Source organism: Homarus americanus, unplaced genomic scaffold (genome assembly GCF_018991925.1).
Source record: "Homarus americanus isolate GMGI-L3 unplaced genomic scaffold, GMGI_Hamer_2.0 scaffold39155, whole genome shotgun sequence".
NCBI classification, from domain to species: domain Eukaryota; kingdom Metazoa; phylum Arthropoda; class Malacostraca; order Decapoda; family Nephropidae; genus Homarus; species Homarus americanus.
In genome coordinates, this window is record NW_024737042.1 from 11,715,616 (window position 1) to 11,737,509 (window position 21,894).

The 21,894-nt window shown below is 41.6% G+C and overlaps 1 protein-coding gene across 2 annotated transcripts in view; it reads right to left on the reverse strand.

Annotated features, from left to right (window-relative positions):
• Positions 1–21,894, reverse strand: part of LOC121872720 (retinol dehydrogenase 7-like) — a 32,978-nt gene that overhangs the window by 6,827 nt on the left and 4,257 nt on the right. For both annotated transcript variants that reach the window (XM_042375733.1, XM_042375732.1), the window contains exons 2-5: positions 19,727–20,088; positions 14,521–14,673; positions 13,025–13,177; positions 3,068–3,263 (exon numbers count right to left, since the gene is read on the reverse strand). In XM_042375733.1, coding sequence (XP_042231667.1) covers positions 3,068–3,263; positions 13,025–13,177; positions 14,521–14,673; positions 19,727–20,051 — 827 coding nt within the window. In that variant the 5' untranslated portion in view covers positions 20,052–20,088. The remainder of the gene's footprint in view (positions 1–3,067; positions 3,264–13,024; positions 13,178–14,520; positions 14,674–19,726; positions 20,089–21,894) is intronic.

Consider the following 21,894-nt stretch of genomic DNA (forward strand, 5'->3'; position numbering starts at 1 on the left):
GTACTTAGGTACTAGTGATTAATGAGGATCTGTTGTTTATGGGCTGATTCTAACTGTCGTAACACTGAATTCTGGTTCTTTGTTGTACTGATCTTCCAACAGATCCATTTCACCATTGCATTCTTGTGATTAACGCTTCTTAAATGGCGCCACCTTTTGGAAAACTCCACAACCGGAGTAGCTATGTGATTACAGAGTAAGATAAAAAGAAAAATACTATTTGTTGTTTTGAAACCATTGAAAAAACTTTCTTCATATTTTTTTTTAAATTTGACCCATTTAAAAAAGAAAATCTGAAAATCTGAGACGTGACAAATCTGAAGACACTGCAACACTGGATCATGTCTGTGACCCACAGCTCACAGCCAAGTGGCAGCAGGCACAGAGTTGTGGCAGGGTTTTCAAGAATGGAAAACTTTTCTCATCTCAGTTTTTCTTACCGGACTTTCTAGTGATGTATTCGACTGAGTAGAATATTCTACTTGGTAGAATAGACTAATTTCCACTTGCACTTTATTTTTGTCTTCGTATTTTTCCAACTAACTTAAATTTTGTGGGTTATTACACCGCCTGGGTCGCTTCGTCCCTGTTTATCAGCCATAAATAGTTCTACTGGTGGGCTCGGTCTTACTGATCGTTCACAGTTATACTTGACGTGTCACACTGGGTCCAATTCTTTACAAAGGATCTCTATCATCTCACTGTCGCAATTTTTCCCTGTCTAGGCTTGGCAGTTCTTATCAATACAGAAAATATGTAAATAGTGATTTTGTCTTGAAATGTCGTAAATTTATTATTTCTATAAGGCTATCATTTCTTCAAATTTTAAATGATACTTTTCTAATTTTCCTGAATCTGTTTAGTCGTTTGACCCTAATTCAGTCTCCCTCTGTTCCCCCCAGATGAACATTAAAAGTGTTAATATTAAGGAGCATAAGTGATAATGTTCCTGCAAAGGGAATTTTTTTATTTTTTATTTAATTTTTTTTGAGGGGGGGGGGGTATTTATGAATCTGGAAAACATTTATGATAGCTTTTATAAAATATGTGAGAAATATTGAAAACAAAAATGTATGGGGAAAACTGGATGATTCTGAATGTTATCCAGATTTTTTAGAAAGTGTAAAGCATGTTGGAACGTGTCAGGAAGTGGAAACTGTTCGTCAGTGAAAGTAAGATAAAGTTCAGTTAGAGAGGTGAAAGCAAGAATAACTTACTGGGGTGAGATTTGGTAAGTCGTGACATGAGATGCATATGTGAAGTGTTTTAACAGAGATACATTTTAAGGGCTGGTAGGTGACAAAGTCCCTGAAGCCAGGGCAGCTTCAACATGGACAGTAACGGATGGCCTTGAGCCATGAGGGAAAGTTGCAAGGGTTACAACAGGGTGGTGGGTTTGAGGAGATTAGGAATGCTTGGGTATCATAGCCCCAGGTGTCTATGCCCAAACTTGCCCCAAAACACACAGAGCTGGACAACTGCTAGTGCTAGTTTTAAGTAGGGTAGACTGCATGATATTATCTTTAGGTATTCCCAAATACTCAGTCATGGCTGAAGAATAAATTCCTAGGCAAATATTACCAACAGAAACACCTAGGTAAATTTACCTTACTAACATATATTTACAAATAAAAGTTACAAAACATATAAATGCACATCTTACCTAATTGGGAGTTCAGTATAAGCACCACTGACTCCCACCTAGCATTCTCTAGGAAAGGATTCACAAACCTTAAGCCACATTGTGGCTCAAAGAAGAAGAGAGAAGGGCAAGCATCTATTTTTAACGCAAGCCAAGGACAGGACAGCAGAGAAGGCGAGGCAGAGGCCTCTTCCCTCAAATAAGGCTGGGACAAGACAAAGGAGGGAGAGAGGCAGGGACCTCTACACTCAGGCAAGGCTGGAGTAAGACAGAGCTCATCATAGATACTGCTCAGTAAGCACCACCCATTGGGGCATGTGCAGATGAATGCCATTTAATCACAAGCTTACATACTACAGCACAAGGATTGGGGGAAGGTTATAATGGGAGAAAGATAGGAATATTTATGGGAAGACAATAAGTAATTAATGAGCTCTCGCATTGAGTACACAAGCAACAACAAATGGGTTAACACAAAATTGCCATGCCCATGACTTCCAGTCATGGTATGATGAAATATTGACCACGCCCTATCTGAGAGCCACGTAGTCCGAAGGATAACGTAATAACAGGAAAACCTTCACAGTGTTAATAGGGAGAAGGCATGGCCCACAGATATTATATAAATATAAATATAAATTATAAGCAAGTCCCTGTGACATTGGGTGAGATGTTGCTGTTGTGAATGGAATAAAATTCTATGACCCTAAAGTTTGGCCTATCCATGTATCTAAAATGTACCCTCACGGCACTGCCATTGGGGTCATGTTTCGCTAAAGGATCATGCACATCCAGGAAGAACAGGAAAAAATGCAGAGAATCTTAGAAGATTCCAACAGCGATTATCGAGGAAAACCCCCCTACTCCCAACTGAGGATTTTGTTTTTTTATGGCTTCTGGTGTAGAATATAACTGACAATATTCCTAAGGGCATTCGATACATTCTGAAAATGTTTCATGGCCAAATAAAACATAATTTTCTCTTTCCTCTGATCTCTCTTCCCCTTCAATGTGAGGGTTATGTCACACACTGCTCTCTGCCCAGTCCTCCATCTGGGCTGAGCCCGTCTCTGTCATCCATCTGTCTATTATTTATGCAATAAAATCTGGAATTTTCTCCAAGATCTATTTGAATAATTCACCCACCATGTAGTAAAAAAAAAAAAAACTTACTATTCAGAACCCTTTGAAATATTTAAAAATAAATCCGTGTAAATTGTGTATGATACCTCGATCGCTGAGGACTACGAAATTATGCAAATTAGGGTGACTGCCATCTGATTTTACCTTTGTGAAAGAACTAACCGAAGCTAGCTTAACCTAAATATCTTGTAGATCGCACGCTATAGTAGCACCATAAATTCAGGAACATTATCAAAAAAGGTGATTCCTCTAAATACCGAGATAATCCTAATATCGATTTACCTGAAGCACTCCAGGAGGCGATCGTCTCGGAGGCCCTGCACCTGGTTCACATTACCATAGGCCTCGTGGAAGACCTGTTCGGCCTCCTTCATGGCCTCCCCATAATCGCGGAGGGTCTCCTCCCCTGCCCCTTCTATCATCTCCCTCAGCTGCGCTGCATTGTTGCGGAGAATCCCAGTACGGTTGGGCAGGTTACCTGTGATAATGTACATCAATTACACACACACACAAGACCAGACTTGACCAACACAGGAGCAGGTTCAAATACATTCAGGAGCCAGTTCATGCCCAGTACTTGCCAACAGTGAGTAACAGAGACGTGATCGACCACCCAAGCTGTTAACGAGCTGATCAGTGTAGTCATGCAGATTGGGGAAATATATCAAGGAATTGTGGGTTTAATGATAGAAGCATGAAATTTGGCACATACTTAGAGGAGGGCAGGGTAAACATTTTGGGCTATAGGGCCATCTCAGATGTGTCCTCTGAGTGCTGGGACAGCCAACTTTAATAGCGATTATTATTAAATACAGCTCCCTACATTTAAGCATATATTAGTTAACAGTTTGGATTCATAATATAGGTAACCAGTATTATTACGTCTTATTTATTTTGAAAGATAATAAACATCTTGCATGAGCTGATGAGTCAGTTTTTTATCTTGGAAAATTAAATTGGTGTGCTTTATGAATTGCAAATATTTTCAAAGGCTACAAAAATTCAATCACATTAACACTTGTTTTTAAAGCCATTCACCATAAACTTGGACCAGCATTCACCACAAACCTGTAAAATCATTAATTTTAATAAACAGAATTCAACATTAAACTGAAACAAACACCTCTCATAAGTTCGAATCATCAGAGGCGACCGGAATGACTTTATCACAAATTATCATCATCGGGTGCGATCTGCCCATTAAATGACTTGAGCTAAGCCCTGGTTCAGTCTCTGGAACATTTTCCCACCTCACTCATACGGGAAAAGGCGTAATAGTTGTACAAACAATCATTACTGTTGTATTATTAGATTAACTGCACATACAGCAAAAATTAACAAGATGACTAACAATTCGGCGTAAATCAGCTAATACAGTAATCAAATTTTGGAGCAGCTCGGCTGCAATGTGTCAACCTATGGTTATAGAAAATACAGAATACAATTAAATTGGATGTTGAATATGTGAAAAACTCCAATAATCAGCTCATTATTTTGCATTACTGTACAAGATTGACTTATTCACGGTCACATAGGCCTCCACACAGGCAAAGAGCAATACTCTGTAGAGCAGCCTTCACACATTTACATTGTCCCCTGCATCCTATCTTGCAACCACAACGGATTAGTTCCTGGCAGGCGTGAGAAGCATCGGGAAGAGCTGTCCACTACACTTCCCAGCCTCCATCCTCATTTTGCTTCCAACCCCATTTACCAGGGAACAGCTACCAACAGGTCTCTTAGTTTGCTCCAAAAGTGCAGCCTGTGTTGGGGGAAGGCCATCCATAGATCTGCCTTTTTGGGAAAACAGCTGCTGACTGGCCTCATTCACCCCCACTGCACTGCTAGTGCGATCATAGAGGAGCACAACAAGACATTCCAGTACCAACAGATGGTCTTCAACAGAGCTAGGAGTGGATGCCAAAGAACAGAATGCTGGTGTAGCCTCATCAAATGCTTTCCAAACTTCCCACACAGTCCTCTTGCCCCTGCCAGCAAAGGAAGAAACAGTGTCACACCCATTGAATGCGTGAAGAAAAGGCAAGGCTTTGCATTTCTCAGGCCCAAGAGAACCTGCCATCTCATAGACTGGGAGGTAACTGAAGCCTTTTCCTGTGGCAAAAGCAACACAAAGCTCAGTGATATTGAGGAGATGAAAAGCTGCTATGGCCAACACTCGAACGTCAGTGTCAACTGTGCGGATCATCACCTTGAAATAGCCATGCTTGACTGCATCTACTACATGCAGGAAGATTCGTGTAACGGCCTCTTCCTAAGTGCAGGGGGCAAGGCTGGTGATGTCCCTTGGCTGGGTACAGAGTCCATTTTTGTGGTCTGTGGCAAGGGCTGTTACTTGTTTGCTCAAGAAAGAGAACAGCCCTATTTTATTGTCGTCATTTCTTAGAAACTCTTGCCAGTTTCTAGATAGAGCAATGGATGATTTCACTGGCCTGCGACTTCCTTTTCCCCTGTTACTGCGTGTGTATGTCTTCAGGCTGCCTGGAATATACTCGTCCCATACCAAATCTACCCTGTTTGTAGGCTGCAGCTGTGAATTGATGTATGGCAAGAATATTTGGGTTGAATGCTCAGAGAAGGTGCATGATATCCCAGGCTTCATCATATTGACAATTGCTGCTCCATCCAAAATGACAGTATCTGTAGTAGGTGAATCAATCTTATCCACTGATGGCTCGGGTACAGCAGTAGTTGTGGAATACCTTGTTGGTGGAGGAATCAATTCTGCCAGGCAGTATACAAGGTCTGAATTGGTTCCAAGCCTCAATTTGCCCATACTTGAGAGTGATGGTGGACATGCTTGATTTTCGTGTGCAAAGAATTCATCAAAGTCTCCATCCCAAGTTTGACACGAAATATACAAACTGGAGAACAGTGAACAGTCAGTCTTCACAGATGACAGCTGATGTTTAGTTCTTGACTTCTCCCGCACTGGTGGTCGACTGAAAAGAGGGAGGTAGTTCCGTTTGATGGGATCCTTGATGGATTTAACGTGGTCCACAAGACGCTCACTGATAAGTGATTCATACTGTTCTCTACCCAGTCTCTCAATCATGCGGATCGTGTCAAATACAGTTGGGTCAGCAAAGTCTCTAGTGTCTAGGACGAGAAGATCACAACATTTGTCAATGAATGGATTCCCCATCTCCACAATCACATCGCTAAATGCGTTTACATGGGCGAAGAATGCCATCTGTATACTTATTGTCTGCTCATGGTGTCGATGATCTGCCTCCTTTTCTCGCTTTTCCACTGAATCCTGGAACTCTTCAATCAAGCGAGCCATCTCTGGTCCGGACACCATCCAGCGTTGCAGGGTTCTCTCTGAAACCAATAATACCGCCATTACCCTTGACATGAACATTACACTGTTCGTGAGCTTGATCAATGGCTATATTAGAGAATGTACGTCCTGTCTTCCTAACTGTAAAGTTGCCATTGAAATATTCCTCACGCACAACAGGGTTCCTCTCAGCTAGAGAGACCATATCACGTATGTGTATTGGTATCCATATGCCATATTGGCATATTGGCATATTTGGGTAGAGCAAGTGAGAAAAACCAACGCGGCAATATGTGATATAGCATCTATGTAGAGCCTGAAGTCAGCCTCTCTTAGTGATCTTACATATATCATTACTTGTAGCTCAAGCTGAAGGATGGTGATCCAAAATTGAAACTGTGGAATCACTTTGGCTCTGTCATTACATCAATCTTCCAGTGACTTTGGATCCTCCTCTTCTTCCAGACTACTGCAGTACTGGATGTATGCTTTATGGAGGAGAGTGTGCAGGCTTGAGGCTGTAATCTGATGAGCGTGACGGGTGAGTGTGACATGAGTTGCTATCAAGTATGAGTCGGCTATGTCTGATGAGGCAATATTGGCCTGTGTGAGTACATCCGTCCATCCGCTGCTTTTAAGCAGGTGTCCAAGCAATTTCAAAGCAGCTCTCTCTATGTGTAACCCTCCAAACGTCACTATGAACTTATCTTCGCCATATCTTCCTGGCCAGCTCCACTAAATTTGCTTGGTAACAGCTTATAAATTTGGTCAGCAGTGATGATGGGGACTTGTCCAGGATTAAGAATGTTGACAGAATCTTTCACTACATTCAAGCCATGGTGAATCATTGCTAGTGAGTTGGCATCTTCATAAAAGAGAACCTACTGATATGTTGCTATGTGGTTTTTCCTCAGGTTAACAGCGACTGGAATGGTAAGCAGCCCAGGAGAGAGTTTCATCTTCATCCATATTATCCATGGTCACCACCTGCCTGACATGTTCCAACCATCTGTGACTGAGAAAGACATTAGGAAGACATGGCATGATGGCATAGCCCCAAAGTATTTACATCACTGTGAGGTGGCTTTTGAAGATAAAATATATTGGCGAGTTTAGGTTGCCACTTAAAATTAGTGCATATTGCAGGTTCTGCCAGGTTCAGCGAAATTTAACTTTCTAGGATGACATTTAGGACGAACAGACTCACAGTCAACAGACATGGCAAACTAACAATTGACAGATGACAGAGAAGTAAACTGACAACAGACAACAGACACAGTGAGAACAACAACAGATGACAGACAAGGTGAGCTGACTACAAACACACAGATGACAGACAAGTTGAGCATACTTGTATTCTGTCTGCATTGCCGATGACATGAGCTGACAGTCTGATTTATTGGTCCCATGAAGCTTAGGAAGAACTGGATCTTTCTTGCACAGAGTAACTGGTGGCACATTGGTGTACGACTGTGGTAGTTTGGCCAAGCCCTGCTTGAAAGTGGAATGATTGCTTTCTGTTGATGCCGGAGTGATGCGCTGAAATCTAGTTCTCTTAGCACTAGGATGCTGAAATAAAGATATTCCAGTACCATGAAAGGACCCCTGAGCAGTAGTTGAACTTGGGTTATGGTCAATATTGTCTGTGGCTGCAGTAGTGAAGAGTCCTCCTTTAAGCTTTCCATATCAAAATATCGGCAGATGTCATTTCCCAAATGTGTGGAGATGCCTCGCTCTCTATTATAAGAGATGCATAATCCCTGCTTAAACAGGGCATCCACCAATTCCTTCTTGCGAGTTTTAGTATGGATCAGTAAACTTAGATAGACAGGAAGAGGTGTTTCCCTTTTCTGCCCATGTCTGAGAGTGCTGAAGTTACCTTCTCGTTAGTGCACAAAACAGTTGAACATCAATAACTGTGCCAGTGTCATTGTTCCCTGAGGTACTGATGAGTAACTTGATTGGGTTTTGATGTTAGGACCATACAAGATCATAGAAACCAAAGCCATCAGGGAGTTTGGAACTGATGATCCTTGACATTGGCTGTCGAAGGTACCAGTGAATGAGCTCTCCATCTTGAACATCTCTCTTCTAACAATGCTGGCAGCCCGTGCAAGATGAATGGCATCATTGTCAGCATCATGGTCATATGCCTTCCTCAGTGCTGGTCTAACACCCTCATTAAAAACAAGAAAGACATTCCGCCCTTCTTTATGAGCTTATAGATCTGGAAAATATGTAAGGATCCTATTTTTCAAAACGGTTGAATGTACACGCCCGAATATACTTGTTCCTAGCTGTTCCAGTCTGGTGGTGTACATGCTAGTAAGATCTGCTAGTTTGAATACTCTTACAGCTTCAGTGTCTGTATGGGCATTTTCATTGTAAGAGACAAGCTCAGCTAGTGCTACACCTTGAGGTATTGTCTTCCATGTCATCAGATACCTGTACCTTTGCTTGTCTGGCTTTGCTATATAAAGACACCAAACACTGGACATGGTACTTGGCCTCCTGAGCTATGAGATCTCCTGCACTCAGCTTGACCAGGCGATGTTGATCCTGTAATTACAAAGCACATTTTTTGACTCGGGAATCAAGCTCAAATGTCGAAGAGTGGTGCCATGAATTTGTATCTTTGGCAGGCTGATTCCAAATGAAGCACATTTCTGTCTCAAGCACTGTTTATCAGACTCTGACGGGTGTATTTCTTTTTCTTGGGAGAATCAGAACTTGCTTGTGAAGTGCCCTTTCTCTTTTTCTGCTCGATGAAGTCTGGTTTTATTATACTCTAGTCTACAACTATCATGTCATTTGGCATTGTGGCTTGCATGTGTGCCCTCAATGCCCTGGCCATCATCCAGTCGGAAAAAATACTCAATGGCAAACAGTCTATCTTCTTGAAGCCCAAGAGGTTTTCTGCAAGTGTCTTGTACCCTGCTCCTCCTGTGTTACGTTTAATTGTGCTGGACAAATAAGTTCTTCACTGGACATATTTTGATATAACACACATATATCCCAGCCAGTTTCTGTAGCAGCTGATGTGCTAGGCTGCTGAAGATCTGCTATTTCATATATTTTGGACATAGCTTTCCAGTATAAGTGACGACCTGGAAAGAGAAAAAAATTGTCACACTATCTTTTGCCATCTAACCTAACCTAAACTAATTACAGAGAAGCCTAGGAAACATCTAGCAGCCTTTCCTGTAAGAAACATGTGAGGAAATAAGCAAGATGTGGAAGAACATAACAGAAGTAGACTCTCGTATAGGCTGGCGTCCGTTTTGTTAAATGGCTACCATGGTCCTCAGGGAAATAATTTGCAATGGCCTTGTAGCTGAAAATACTTATAAAGACATTATCTAATAGTGTGCCAATTCCCATGCTTCTATCATTAATACCACAATTTTACCACCAGTCTGCCTGACGAGTGGGGAAGAGAGTAAAAGTAAAAGTAATAGGGATACATAAACATGTATGTATGTATGTATGTATGTATGTATGTATGTATGTGCTGATAACCACAAGGAAAGAAGAAAACACTTGCATGTATGTAGATGTATACAAGACTAGCTAACAGGTACATAGTGGCCATAGTGTAGTAGTCAGGTGCACATGTGTAGAAGAGTATGGCTAGCAGGTGTATAGTGACCAAAATGTAGCAGTCAGGTGTATAGTGGCCATAGTGCAGTAGTCAGGTGTACATGAGTAGAGGATTATGGCTAGCAGGCCATAGTGTAGTAAAGTGTGAATTTATACGCCATTGTAGCTGACACATGTTTAGTCCATTGTTACAACATCAGTACTTGTCTTTGTTTACGCTAGGATGGATTGGTGCGTGGGCGGACAGATGAACGGACAAATGGATGGACGAGCGGATGAATATATGGATGGATGGATGAGTGGATGGGTGAATGGATGGAGAGTCGAGAGAGGTGGTGGTGCCAGTGGTGTAGCAGAGGTCTGTGTGTGTGTGTGTGTGTGCTTTCTTCATCAGTACATACGCCCCTACACTGGATGCAGAGGATGACATCAAAGAGGCCTATTACGCCTACCTTGACAGAGTGCTAACTTCTATTCCTAGAGAAGATAAGGCTGTGCTCCAGGGTAACTTCAATGCCAGAGTTGGCAGAGATCCTGACATATGGCAGGGAATCATAGGGAGAAACGAAGTAGGCAACCCTAATCCCAACGGCCAACTCCTCCTCAGCAAGTGTGCTGCACACAACCTCACTATCACCAACACCTTCTTTAGGCAGGCCGACAAGTTCAAGTGTTCTTGGCAACACCCACGATCCAAACATTGGCATCTCATTGACTTCAACATTGTCAGAGAAAGAGATCACCGAGATGTCCTCATCACCCGAGCCATGCGTGGCTTAGACCACTGTGACACAGATCATCGCCTCGTCAGAGCCAAACTCTCCCTTCATGCCCCCTCAAAACTGCGAAGCCAACCGATGGGCTGATAAATATCCCAACAACAAACAATAAATATCCCTGTGCCGAATGGGGTCCCATCAAAACTGTCATCACAAAAACCTGCAACGAGACACTTGGCCTGATCAAAAGAAAACACTAAGATTGGTTTGATAAAATTGACCTGGAAATCAACGGTACTCGTAGACGATAGACGTGCTGTCTTAACTGATTGGCAGAATAATCCCCAGTCTCGGATCAAAGCTAATACCTTCCACAAGAAAAAAGGGGCGGCTCAGCGCGAACTTCGTAATCTAAAGAACGAATGGTTGAAAAATTAGGCATATTAAATGCAGAAACTTGCTGAACAACACAAGATGAATGAACTTTCCAATTCCGCTAAAACAATACATGGCACAACTACTCATGTTCTGGGCCCTCTGCACTCATCCGATGGTAACTCCCTAATTAAAGACGAAGAAGGCATCCTTCAGTGCTGGAATGAGCACTACCATTCACTGCTCAACCGAAACACCGATTTGGTTGTCCTGACAACCCAGCAGTTCCTCAACTACCAGAGCTGACCCACCCTTAGTTACCCTCCATCCCTGAATGAGGTAACTAAAGCCATCAAGCAGATGAAAAATAACAAAGCCATAAGGCCTGATGGAATCCCAGTCGAGGTGTATAAAGCAGGAGGACCTCTGCTTATCAGCCATCTCCACTCACTCCTGGATAATATGTGGGAGGAGGAAATCCCCCAAGGTCTTAATGATGCCTCGATTGTCAATACTTATAAGAATAAGGGAAACCAATCAGACTGTGGCAAGTACTGCAGTATCTCACTGCTGTCCATAGCTGGCAAGATTATCGCCCGAGTCCTCCTAAACAGACTTCTTCCTGAGGCGGAAAACTTCCTCCAAGTATCTCAATGTAGCTTTAGACTATCACGTGGCACCATAGACATGACCTTTACTGCCTTCCAGATACGGGAAAAGTGCAGAGAACAGCGTCGTGACTTGTACATAGCCTTCGTTGACCTCACAAAGGCCTTCGACTCCGTCAATAGGGAACCCCTCTGGTGGACCCTCAGTCGTTTTGGCTGCCCACCAAAATTCATTGCCATTGTGAGGCAACTCCACGATGGCATGAACGGCAGTGTCCTACACAATGGCACTCAGTCTGAGTGCTTCCCCATTCAAATGAGAGTAAAACAAAGATGTGTACTGACACCAACTCTCGTTTCCATTTTCTTGACTGCGTTCCTTACTCGTGCCAGTGCCAATTTAGCCAGCGGGGTGGACATCCAGTATTGGATGAACGGACTTTTCAACCGAATGAAGGGATTTTTCTACATAAGACGACTCTAGGCAGGAACAAAGGTGTCGGCAGCTTCCATTACTGAATTTCAAAATGCAGACGACCGAACACGACCTACAGGAGATTCTCAACACCTATGGAGATGCGAATGCACACTTAGGCCTCGAGGTGAATATACAGTCTCGTTCAAGATTCTTCGAACACTGCTGGAGACAGCTGGCAAATCAAGGCCGTTTGTTTACTATAGTACGTAGTATAGTATAATACGACACAACAAAGCCCAACCGGTAAATTAAGCAACGGGGAACTAAGTAACCAATCACAGATCACTTTTACATATATATTCTCCTTCATCCTGCCCCTGGTTCACTCACACCTCCACCATCATCCAGGTTAACGGTACTACCCTCTCTGATGTTACCCCTTTCAGTATCTCGGTTCCCACCTGTCCACCACTGCAAACATCGATGAAGAATTCAACATCGGATGAGATGTGCATCTCAAGCCTTTGACTACCATTATTCATGAGCCGCTATGTGGGACTGGCCATGTTACCCGCATGGATGACAGTAGACTGCCAAGGCAACTGCTTTACAGTCACCTAACAAATAGTATACGTAACGCTGGCGGGCAATGGAAATGGTATAAGGATGGTCTTAAGACAAACCTGAAACAGTGCCAAATCGACCCCTTCACTTAGGAGACGATCATTCCACACCGTAACACTTGGAGTAGCACCACGCGAGAAGGTGTCAATACTTTCGAGTTAGCCCGACTGCATACCAAGGCAGACAAGTGCCAGCGCTGGAAAGACGCTGCCGCCGCCCCTCCCGCACCTCACTATATGTATGTATGTATGTATGTATGTATGTATGTATGTATGTATGTATGTGTGTATGTATGTATGTATGTACTGTATATGTGTGAGAAATATAATTTTGTATACATGATCATCTGATTAATGGTAGAACATTACCATTTCACTCAGGTTTTCTCAAGTATTTTATATTCCTGATAATACATAACATCACAGAAGGACTGGCTCAACAGATATAGGTGAACTCTAAGGAAGAATGAACATCATGATGCATATCGTTTAGAGAATTAAGGATGAATAGTGTCGTGAAAGCACCGTTGGTCGAGCCTTCGTATGGAATGACTCCCTTTAAATGAGACACGAATACAGGACAAGATAAACTCACATGGTCTGACGAGCACAACAGAGACTCCAGTAGAGGCAAGTTCCCTTCGGATGGCTTGGGTGAAGCCTTCCACGCCCCACTTGGTGGCGGAGTAGACACTCATGGTGGGTGTCCCAACCTGCCCTGCTGGCGACGACACCATCACCACGCGACCTGCACATAAAACCACACAAACGCAGTCGTAACTTCCTGGACAGAAAAGGTCCTCATAAATAAATAATTATTGATGCAAAATGTAATCATAAAGTTACTGCAACATTTGGAAGTAAATAATAGCAATGCTAGGCACAAGGAGGTACCGTTGACTCCATCAATAACGGGTACAGTGGCTGGTGTGTTTTGTGAGATGTGGGACAGCTGTTTGTTTATTCGCAGTAAAACTAGCATGATGGGCAAAACTACCTTCGCTATAGTAACCACACCAAGGAAGCTAAATAAGTAGCCCCCCCCTCTATCTGTGAATGCACGCATTTCCTGCATGGTTATAGTTTAATATAGATTGCCAGGTAGAGCGTCATTGGCTCTTATCTGTTGTCTGGTGGACGGTCGTGCCACATCTCACAAAACACGCCAGCCACTGTACTCGTTATAAATGAAGGCAACTATAGATATAAAAGTAAAATCTATAAAGGCAATATAGCATACAATTGACTTATACTGAAAGATCAAGGCAGATCTTAAAAATTCGCGTAAGACAAGTACCACGATATACCCTCAAATGTCTACCCTACAATCTCCACATCGCCACATTGTAACAATGTTATGTACTATCGTGTATAAAATTCCCTTCCAGTAACCAGCCACAGTGTGAGTCTGAATCACGCGAGGGTGAGTTAACGAAGCAGCTGAAGGAAGTGCCTGCTGGCCCAATGTTGGACCATCAAGGCACTTCCTTCTGCTGCTTCACTGATTCAACCACACATGAGTCAGACTCATACTGTGGCTGGTTACTGGAAGGGACTTTAGTGAACGATAGTACCTCCTGGTAAGGCAGAATAATGCTTTTTTGAATGTTAGAAAGCATAAATGTTTTTTTATAAAAAAAATAATTGCAAACAGCTATTTCTAGTAACCTGTGATACTGAGGGATATCTAATTCTCAAAAGATTTCTTGCCAAGGAGGTACTGCACCAGTGCATGTACAGTACTGTAGTAAACATCATGTACTGGGAGAGGCAAACATGACAGCGTGTCCTCTAATGGGCATAATTATAAACAAGGTAAACAAGTTACCTATTTGAAGCTAGAAATTATAACTATATAAATTATTTAAAAAAATTAAACTAAACATATATACTATTAGAATTAGGGTCTTGAATGGTTGGAAGGGGGGGGGAGGTTCCTAACTATACAATATAGATACTGATTTTGACTCGGCCAACAGAACTGTCAGGAAGTGCATAAATGAGTGAAAGATAAATGACTTAACTAATGAGAATGAAGAAAAAGGAAAATAGAGAATGGTTGTGTGTGAAGTATGGCGGAAGACGGGTTACCTTTGTTCCTCCTGAGTGTTGGCAGCAGCGCCTTGGTCACTTGGATAACACCAGTCAGGTTCACCGCCACCTGTCGCTCCACCATCTCGCTCGTCTGCCATTCACACGATGCGTACGTCAACAACCCGGCGTTGTTCACCACACACCACACCTCTGTTGTGGAATAATAGTGTTTGGTCGCATGCTGTTGGTTTTTATGGCCAAGCAGTATAACGAGACCCTGGTCTACTGTATATCGCCCAGCAGTATGGCCACACCCTGGTCTATAAAGCCCAGCAGTATGGCCACACCCTGGTCTATATGGTCCTGCAATATAGCCACACCCTGATCTATAAGGCCCAGCAGTATGGTCACAACTTGAGCTATATGGGCCAGCACTATGGACACCCACGACTCCTCTAGGTCATTACTCGGTTTCTAACTGGTATGTAGTGTCCTTCCTGCTGGTATGTGACGTTAGGGTGTGTCAATTTTGTCAACATGTTAAAAATCAAATTTGGTAGTCAAAATATTGTGCCTCTTTATGTCTAAACTTGAGATTAGCAAACAAAAATAAATTGAAATAACCCTCACCTACATCAATTATACCTTAAAGTTTCAAATATCAGTATTTCAACAAATTAATGAGACTTGATTAGAATTATTCACTTGATATTAACTAATCTCATGTAAGCATATGGATTATGGAGTATTTTATGGTTCTATAGCTTGTGTACAATATGCATGTCAGAACATGAACATGAACAGGCTCTCCGTGTGGGACAGTTTAATTCTTGTTTTGACTTGTACCAAGCGTGAGGATAAGGCGCCCGGCTCACTCTCCTTCTAGATATCATAGACGGTGGTTTGCTCTCATTGCACTTGCACCTACTCTACCAGACGAATTCTACATTTTAATTATTGTAAGTAGGGCATATTGATTGTCGCAGTTACTTATATCATTGTATAAAACATTATGTTCTAAGAAATTATTATGTTATTTCTGTTACAGCATTTTTGATAAACAAATTGATATTTTTTGAAACAACAATTGAATTATGAAACATTGAAATATTTTTCTATTTGTCAGATAGTGTGAAGATGTCAAAATTGAAGACAAGAAGTCAGTTGTCAACCCACTTGAGCCTGCTAGTTGGTAAAGGGAAGGAGCTTCCTGTATCAGAACTTCCAACAGTGAGAGACATGCTAAGATTAGGGTTACTCCTTCGAGAAAAAAATGCAAAGGACAGAAGGAACTATACAGATAAAGAACTCATAAATGACATGATAGTCCCTCTTCTGCATCAATGGACAAAAGCTAATGCACTATTCAAACCACCTGTGATTAATCAGTGTCGAACTATTGAGCTAAAACTAACGAAATTATGGCACAAAGCAGTTGAAACATCACTTGGTAAAGGAAACTTGGCCAGGAAAAATGAATTTCTGCACACACTTGATACTCTGTTTGACATTTTGACCTGCAAGTGCTCCATACAATTATGTTCTGAATCCAACTGTTCTCACTCAGGTAAGAGAGAAAATAATTCCCACATTGATTGTGGTTGTCCTCGTGAAAAGAAGATCCCTGTTTTAGAGCTTGAATTTATAAAGGCACAGAGGACAAAGGCAGAAGGCCAAGGAAGTATGCAAATGGGTTCAATAGATTATTCAGAAACAAAGAAGCAGATTGCTAATGCCAAGAAGAGAGAACAAATCCGAGAGAGGGAACAAAAGAAGAAAATGAAGAGTGAAGAAGCCATCCAAAGAGAGGAAGAGCTGTGTCAAGATGTTTATCACTTCTTTGATAGTTCTTCTGATGAACAGGAAGCAACATCAGATGATAGTTCCAAAGAGCCATCTGAACCTTTACCAAAGAAAATGAAATACAACACAAGAAATATTTCAAACATTGCTTTAGCTAGTATTCGCCACCATGCTGGACTTCGTGAGGCTGCAGAAATTGCAACTGCCGCTTGGATAGATGCAGGCCTCATCAGCCGAGAGGATGTATCTTTGGTGATAGATCATAATAAAATTAGAAGAGCACAAGAAAAAATAATGAAGGAAATATCTGATCAGCATGAAAAAGATTTAAGCGAGGGAGGGCTCTCCTGTCTTTTGTTTGATGGAAGAATAGATGACACAAAAGTTTTGCTAGAAGTAGAGGGAGTGAACAGAAAGTTTCCAGGTCTCATCAAAGAAGAACACTACTCTGTCTGTTCTGAGCCTGGTGGTCGGTTTTTGTTTCACTTTGCTCCCGAAACTGAAGTAGAAGGGAAGAAACATGCAGAGGTCATTGCTGATCATATTTTATGTTGGGTTCAGGAGAGAGGACTTGGCAGTTCACTGCAGGCTGTTGGTGGAGATTCAACTGCAGTGAACACCGGATGGCAGGGGGGTGTAATGACGCATTTAGAGAAAAAACTAGGAAGAAGACTTGTTTGGATTGTATGTGATTTACATACAGGCGAGCTACCTCTTCGTCATCTCATCCAGGAACTTGATGGTCCTACAAAGAGCAACAACAAGTGGTCAGGTCCCCTTGGCATCATGCTGGATGAAGCAACACAACTAGAAATAAATACAACCTTTCCAAAGGTCGAAGTTGGCCCTCCCCTTCCGGCGTTGTCTGAAGGAGTCATCAAAGATCTCAGCACAGATCAATCCTATGCTTATCGTATTGCCCAAGCAATAAGATCAGGAGAAGTGCCTCAGTCATTGGCTCTCTTGGAGATTGGACCTGTCAGTCACAGCCGTTGGTTAACTACAGCTCTTCGTTTCTGCAGGATTTGGATTTCCAAACACGAATTGAAGGGCAAAGTGCTGAAGAATTTGAGGTTAATTGTTGAATTTATTATTGGAGTTTATCTTCCCCAGTGGTTTAGTGTGAAACTTAATCCTATGTGGGTGGATGGGCCCAATCACCTTTTGTTTCAATTGCAGCTAGTAAGAACACAGAGGAAGGTAGTGAGGGACATCGTGTTACCTGTGGCAAGAAGGTCCGCTTGGTATGCTCGATCAGAAGCAGTTTTGCAAGCAATGCTTTGCAGTCAATGTACCAATCTCCGAACCGAGGCTGTAGAAGTCATTCTAAAGATTAGAGGAACGCTAATAGATGACGACCAGTTGGGAGACTGTTCGTTTCATTCAAGAAAAGTTCCCCCAATAAACGTCAATGCCACCAAATTGTCAGAATTGGTTGACTTGAGTTTGGAAGTCTTAGAGCCACCATTGACAACAAGTCTAACTAGCCAAGAATTGAGAAACCTTAAAGAGACTCCAATGCAGGTGCCGAAGTGGCCTTCCCACACTCAAAGTGTGGAGAGATGTGTGAAAATGGTCACAGAAGCAGCGGGCCATGTTTACAGCCACGAGAGGCGAGAAGGTTACATCAAAGCACAAATAGCAAGCAGACTACTGATGACAAGAAACCAAAGCAAAGAGAGTATGAAGGCATTGGTTACTTTCAAATAGACTACGGATAATAAAATATAATAATTTGAAACTTGAAACAGTAACATGTGTGCAAACGCTGGTTATGTTATAAATTCACAAATATGTACATTTAAAAATCCATTTGATGTAGGTAGGACTTATTATAAAAAAAAATTTATGCCAGAATATTGTTTTGCATGCTTAAAGACTACAATAAATTGCTACCAAATTACTCGATTTTCAATTTAGCCAGTTCACCCCCTAAATTGACACACCCTAAATTGTGACGTACTGTACTTGATTATTATCTTTGTGCATTCATCTTTGTTTGGTATTAGGTTCTAAGATTCTGCTACTCTGCGTTTATGCTGTGTAGTATTAAATGTAGTGAATTTTAGCATTTAATAAATGAATGTGTTAATGTCCAGTGTTATTTTTTTTCGTAAGGCACTTTATATACTATACACAATGCTGTATTTAATTTTATTTATCATATTGAGTTTTGATGCTATTGCATGTTATTTCATGTTTTAGGTCAGATGACAAGAGATATTGTCAAAACTTTACCAAATACATGCAGTATGTTGCTGTTTATACATATTATGTTGGTTCTGTTATTCATCATACGTATTCGCTTCTCCCGAGTATTTTATATATACTGTATATATATATATATATATATATATATATATATATATATATATATATATATATATATATATATATATATATATATATATATATATATATATATATATATATATATATATATATATTATATATATATATATATATATATATATATATATATATATATATATATATATATATATATATATATATATATATATATATGAATTGATGAGATATATATGTAGCCTAGTGTTTCCTAGCTGGATTCGGTAAAATGCTACTCCTATCACATAGTTCACACGGGCAATTCCCAATGAAGGTTCACGGAGCTTAACAAGCACGTTGAACAAACAGGCTTTGTGTGGAATATAACAAGGCCTATAATGAGTTTGTTGTCCTTGTGGCGCGGCGGTAGCGATCCCCGATCACACGCAGAGGTGCAAGGTTCGATTCCCAACTAGTGAGGTATATATATATATATATATATATATATATATATATATATATGTTATGATTCTAAAGTCAAAGTTCAAGGTCACTGTTCATACCGCGTGTTTTCACCTTCCTCGAAAGCAGTCTACTTTTTTAACTTTTCAGAAAGAATTCCGGTATTTTCAATAAGAGAAGAAAAAAATTAAGTACCAGAACGTTCTTTTGATTTATGGCACATATATGACAGAAGGACCTAACATCCCTAGAAAAGGTGCAACACGGAGAGACTAAGATGATTCCGGAACTACTGTATGTCATCTCGATTATCCAAGTAGACTGAAGGCCTTAGGACTAACAACCCTTCGGAAAAGGCACAATGGGGCCGACCTCACTGAAACATTCAAAAGCTAGAGATGGAAAACGTGAACCCGAGCAACTTCTTTATATCACGCACCACCAACACGAAGGGACAAAACTACAAACTCGCCAAGTTATCATGCAGAACGAACAAAAGAAAATAGTTCTTCACGCAGTGGGTGGTAGACCTATATAAAGCGGTCTACCAGCACAAGCCATAGAATAAAAACAGTACAGGGCTTCAAAATAGCTCTTGGGTGACCATTAGGTAATTAATGTAAATATATGAATGATGATCTCATGTAATTAATTCGAAAAATGTAATGAAAATACAGGCTGTAATGTTAAACAATTAATATGGAGTTACCTTGGTTGTTCATCTTGAGGCGTTGTATAGTATGGAGGAGGTGTGCAAGTGTGTGTGTTTGGGTGAGGTCAACGATGACGATGTGGACACCAGCCTCGCGGAGGTGTGCGGCACCCTCCCCGTCAGGTGACAGGCAGGTGGCTACCACCGTCCAACCCCAGGCACGGGCGCTCATAGCTACGCTGTAGCCGATCCCGCTGTCACACCCTGTGATCACCACTACCCGTCTGTGACCACTTATTTCCACCTCGTGACACGTTCGTGCCCTCCATGCTTGAGCTGCCAGAAACAATCCTACTAACCCAACACCCACCATCCACCACATCCTGGGGTGCTGCTGCTCACCACCACAATCAAACTCGCTGAAAGTTTATCAAAATGTGAAGTTACTGTTTTCCTGGGAGTAAGAATATTATTCACTGATGTCACTTATATTTCCTGTATAAAAACATGCAAGCAATAATTTTCTAGACTTTATTAAATAACATGCAATATATTACCTTAGTGACATAGCCGTCCTATATTGTTCTACACAAGGCATTAGGAATATTTTTCAAGAATGTTAGCATTGTCCTTCCATATTGAAGTTAGCAATCACCATTCTTCACTCACAATAGATTATTTGTGATTATTACCATGTACAGTACTCTGTTTATATCTGGCCACCTTTAGTGTTATTATTACCCAAACTGAGGACTGTACATTGCCTGCTTTCAGTGACATATTTTCCTCGCCTCTTAAGTGAACATAATATCAAACAATCTTGCGTCTTGGTATGATAGGGTGTATAGACGACAGTGTAGGAACACCTGCTATCAGTGTGAGGACTGGACTGTACGCCTGAGGATCCATCTATCAGCAGTTATTTTGATATATATATATATATATATATATATATATATATATATATATATATATATATATATATATATATATATATATATATATATATATATATATATATGAAGTATAAAGTGGTTGTCCAGTTGCGTACATAATGAGTCACCTGTTGTGTGTACATCCTGAGTCGCCTGTTGTGTGTACATCCTGAGTCACCTGTTGTGTGTACATCCTGAGTCACCTGTTGTGTGTACATCCTGAGTCATCTGTTGTGTGTACACCCTGAGTCACCTGTTGTGTGTACATCCTGAGTCGCCTGTTGTGTGTACATCCTGAGTCATCTGTTGTGTGTACACCCTGAGTCACCTGTTGTGTGTACATCCTGAGTCGCCTGTTGTGTGTACATCCTAAGTCATCTGTTGTGTGTACATCCTAAGTCACCTGTTGTGTGTACATCCTGAGTCGTCTGTTGTGTGTACATCCTGAATCACCTGTTGTGTGTACAACCTGAGTCACCTGTTGTGTGTACATCCTGTGTCACCTGTTGTGTGTACATCCTGAGTCGCCTGTTGTGTGTACATCCTGAGTCACCTGTTGTGTGTACATCCTGAGTCACCTGTTGTGTGTACATCCTGAGTCATCTGTTGTGTGTACACCCTGAGTCACCTGTTGTGTGTACATCCTGAGTCGCCTGTTGTGTGTACATCCTGAGTCACCTGTTGTGTGTACATCCTGAGTCACCTGTTGTGTGTACATCCTGAGTCATCTGTTGTGTGTACATCCTGAGTCACCTGTTGTGTGTACATCCTGAGTCACCTGTTGTGTGTACATCCTGTCTCGCCAGTTGTGTGTACACCCTGAGTCACCTGTTGTGTGTACATCCCAGTCACCCGTTGTGTGTACATCCTAAGTCACCTGTTGTGTGTACATACATCCTGGTCGTCTGTTGTGTGTGTTATCCTGGAGTCACCTGTTGTGTGTACAACCTGAGTCACCTGTTGTGTGTGTACATCCTGTGCTCACCTGCCATGTACATCCTGTCTGCCAGTTGTGTGTACACCCTGAGTCGCCTGTTGTGTGTACATCCTAAGTCATCTGTTGTGTGTACATCCTAAGTCACCTGTTGTGTGTACATCCTGAGTCGTCTGTTGTGTGTACATCCTGAGTCACCTGTTGTGTGTACATCCTGAGTCACCTGTTGTGTGTACATCCTGAGTCACCTGTTGTGTGTACATCCTAAGTCACCTGTTGTGTGTACATCCTGTGTCACCTGTTGTGTGTACATCCTGAGTCACCTGTTGTGTGTACATCCTGAGTCATCTGTTGTG